Source organism: Dipteris shenzhenensis, chromosome 26 (assembly GCF_047967505.1).
Source record: "Dipteris shenzhenensis isolate YYH24624 ecotype China chromosome 26, Dip_SZ_1.0, whole genome shotgun sequence".
In the NCBI taxonomy this organism is placed as follows: domain Eukaryota; kingdom Viridiplantae; phylum Streptophyta; class Polypodiopsida; order Gleicheniales; family Dipteridaceae; genus Dipteris; species Dipteris shenzhenensis.
Window position 1 is genome coordinate 29,670,547 of NC_141621.1, and position 2,332 is coordinate 29,672,878.

Consider the following 2,332-nt stretch of genomic DNA (forward strand, 5'->3'; position numbering starts at 1 on the left):
ATGTGCTCGTATGGTGATTGGACGGTCTGGATTGAAACTCTGTCGACCATGGCCATGGACTGGAGCATAAGACAAGGGCTTTTGCTGCCAAAGATGGCCAGGGAACACCTTGCAGTGACGTCACTGGTAAGTTGTAAATCTGTCAAAGATAGTTATGGCGTGTGTTGGGCAGCTGGAATTTGAACGGGAAAAAGGAAGGTTCCCGGGGCGGTTCAGAACACGAGACTTGGAAGGAAACAGCTGAACCTCTCTCTCTTCTTCTGTGCTTGTTTGTGTTGTTAACAGCTGCGCCCCATTTACACCCCTCCGCGTTCACAGCCTGGATACGAACAATTCCACATTCTTTCTTTCAAGTATATAACTGTCCCTCCATCACTCTCCCTCTCCACAGTTGCAGCATTCTAATCCCTCCTCCTCCTCCTCCTCCTCCAGTTTCCTATCCTCCCCTTCCCCAACTCCTTTCCTTAGCTTCTCGCCACTCCCTCTAGTCCCCTCCTTCGCCTCCCTCCACAGCTCCCCCCCCCCCCGCCACCTTGCCTACCATCTTTATCCGCCCATTCCTCATTTCTTGCTTCTCCCCATGTCACCTTCCTGTTGCCTCGTCCCCCTAGCCGCCCTCGCTTTCATCCTCCTCGCAGCCCACCCTTCCACAAGCTCTGCCGTTGCCTCCTTTACGGACGAGTTCTACGTCACTTATGGCAATGCAAACCACGCCAAGACCGTCGACAATGGCCAAGTGATGCAGCTCTTGTTGGACCAGTTTTCTGGTAACTTTCTCGCCCTTGCGAAGAGCTTATCGCCCAATTTGTGTACTGCCTTAGACACAGCAAAATGAGCATTGCTCATGGATTACGTGCTACAATAGTTGCTCACGGCCTTGCTTTTCTCGCTTTTATGTGTGCAGCGTCGGGTTTTGCCTCCAAGAACCGATATCTGTTTGGAAGCATCGATATGCAAATCAAGCTCGTTCCTGGCAATTCTGCTGGCACCGTTACCGCCTACTATGTGAGTACTAACTGCTTTCTTTTGTCCACCCACATGGACAACACTTTCGTTCACATTTCCTTTCTTCGCAACATTCCTCTCTAAATCGAGGAATTTCCTGGCTCTTCCTTGTAGCTATCCTCGGAGACTACCAATCATGACGAACTCGACTTCGAATTCCTGGGCAACGTTTCGGGCCAGCCTTATATCCTGCAGACCAACGTCTTTTCCAATGGCGTGGGTGGCAGGGAGCAGCGAATCTACTTATGGTTTGACCCCACGGCCGACTTCCACACCTACTCAGTGCTCTGGAATCCTCAGCACATTGTGTAAGCATCTCCTCCCTGCTTAGCTTCACACACTTCATTTGGAAGATGGTGGCCGTGTTCATAGTTTGTTGCCCCTCCTAACGCCCTTGTATCCCCGGATGCAGCTTCTCTGTGGATGGAACTCCTATCCGAACGTTCGCCAACAACGTAGCTCTCGGCGTCCCCTATCTCAACAAGCAGCCCATGAGGATATATTCCAGCATCTGGAATGGAGATAGTTGGGCAACCAGAGGTGGATTGGTCAAAATCGATTGGACTCAAGCTCCTTTCATTGCATCCTACACCAATTACAAATTGGATGCATGCTCAGAATTTACAACTGCTACTTGTTCCTCTGGAAAATGGTGGAACCAGGCAACCTATCAAACGCTGGGGACTGAGCAGCAAAATAAACTGCAATGGGTAGAGCAAAACTACATGATATATAACTACTGCACAGATGTAAAGAGATATCCTGTTCCCCCTCGTGAGTGCTCTCGATCAGGGTAGCTCCCAATTTTTGAGGGACTAGAACACTCAAATTTCTTTGATTCTTTCCATTCACAACACAATAAGTGAGGGTAGAAAACCCTTGTAACGAAATCATGTTATCATATTTTCAAATAGAGACCATTCTTTTACTTTACTTGCATGAATCTCTCTCTCTCTCTCTCTCTCTCTCTCACACACACACACACACACACACCCCCCCCTCTTCCTCTCGCTCCACTATCCCCCACTCTTTTCCCTCTCCCTTCTTCCATTCTTATTTACCTTTGGTGTACATTATACATCAACTATTCAGTATAAACAAAATTTTGTGTATAGTATACTAATAACACAAATAAACAATGACATAATAAAGGTAATTTGCTTGAAATAGGCAAATTATGACCAGATTAGGAAAACTAGAAATATCCAAGTTCTTGATTCTTCCCAAAGTCCACATTTTGGTATAAAGAAAAAGAAGTTTTTCTTAAGCTACTTGGCATTAATCTTAACAATTCCCTAAAAAAACGACGTGCATGAGTGTACATCGC

General features: G+C 46.9%; 1 protein-coding gene across 1 annotated transcript; it reads left to right on the forward strand.

The window, feature by feature from the left end:
- Positions 1–405: 405 nt before the first annotated feature.
- Positions 406–1,915, forward strand: LOC147884930 (xyloglucan endotransglucosylase protein 1-like). Its single transcript, XM_087397478.1, has 4 exons — positions 406–767; positions 905–1,005; positions 1,120–1,313; positions 1,418–1,915. Exons 1-4 carry the CDS (start codon positions 581–583, stop codon positions 1,800–1,802), a joined length of 867 nt encoding a protein of 288 aa, XP_087253604.1. The 5' UTR covers positions 406–580; the 3' UTR covers positions 1,803–1,915.
- Positions 1,916–2,332: the final 417 nt, after the last annotated feature.

Excerpts from the sequence above, each read along its gene's own strand:
- LOC147884930 (XM_087397478.1), top strand. The coding sequence starts at position 581 with ATGTCACCTTCCTGTTGCCTCGTCCCCCTAGCCGCCCTCGCTTTCATC. Across the intron at positions 768-904 it reads CTTGTTGGACCAGTTTTCTG|CGTCGGGTTTTGCCTCCAAG; the intron begins GTAACTTTCTCG and ends TTATGTGTGCAG. Across the intron at positions 1,314-1,417 it reads TGGAATCCTCAGCACATTGT|CTTCTCTGTGGATGGAACTC; the intron begins GTAAGCATCTCC and ends CCCCGGATGCAG.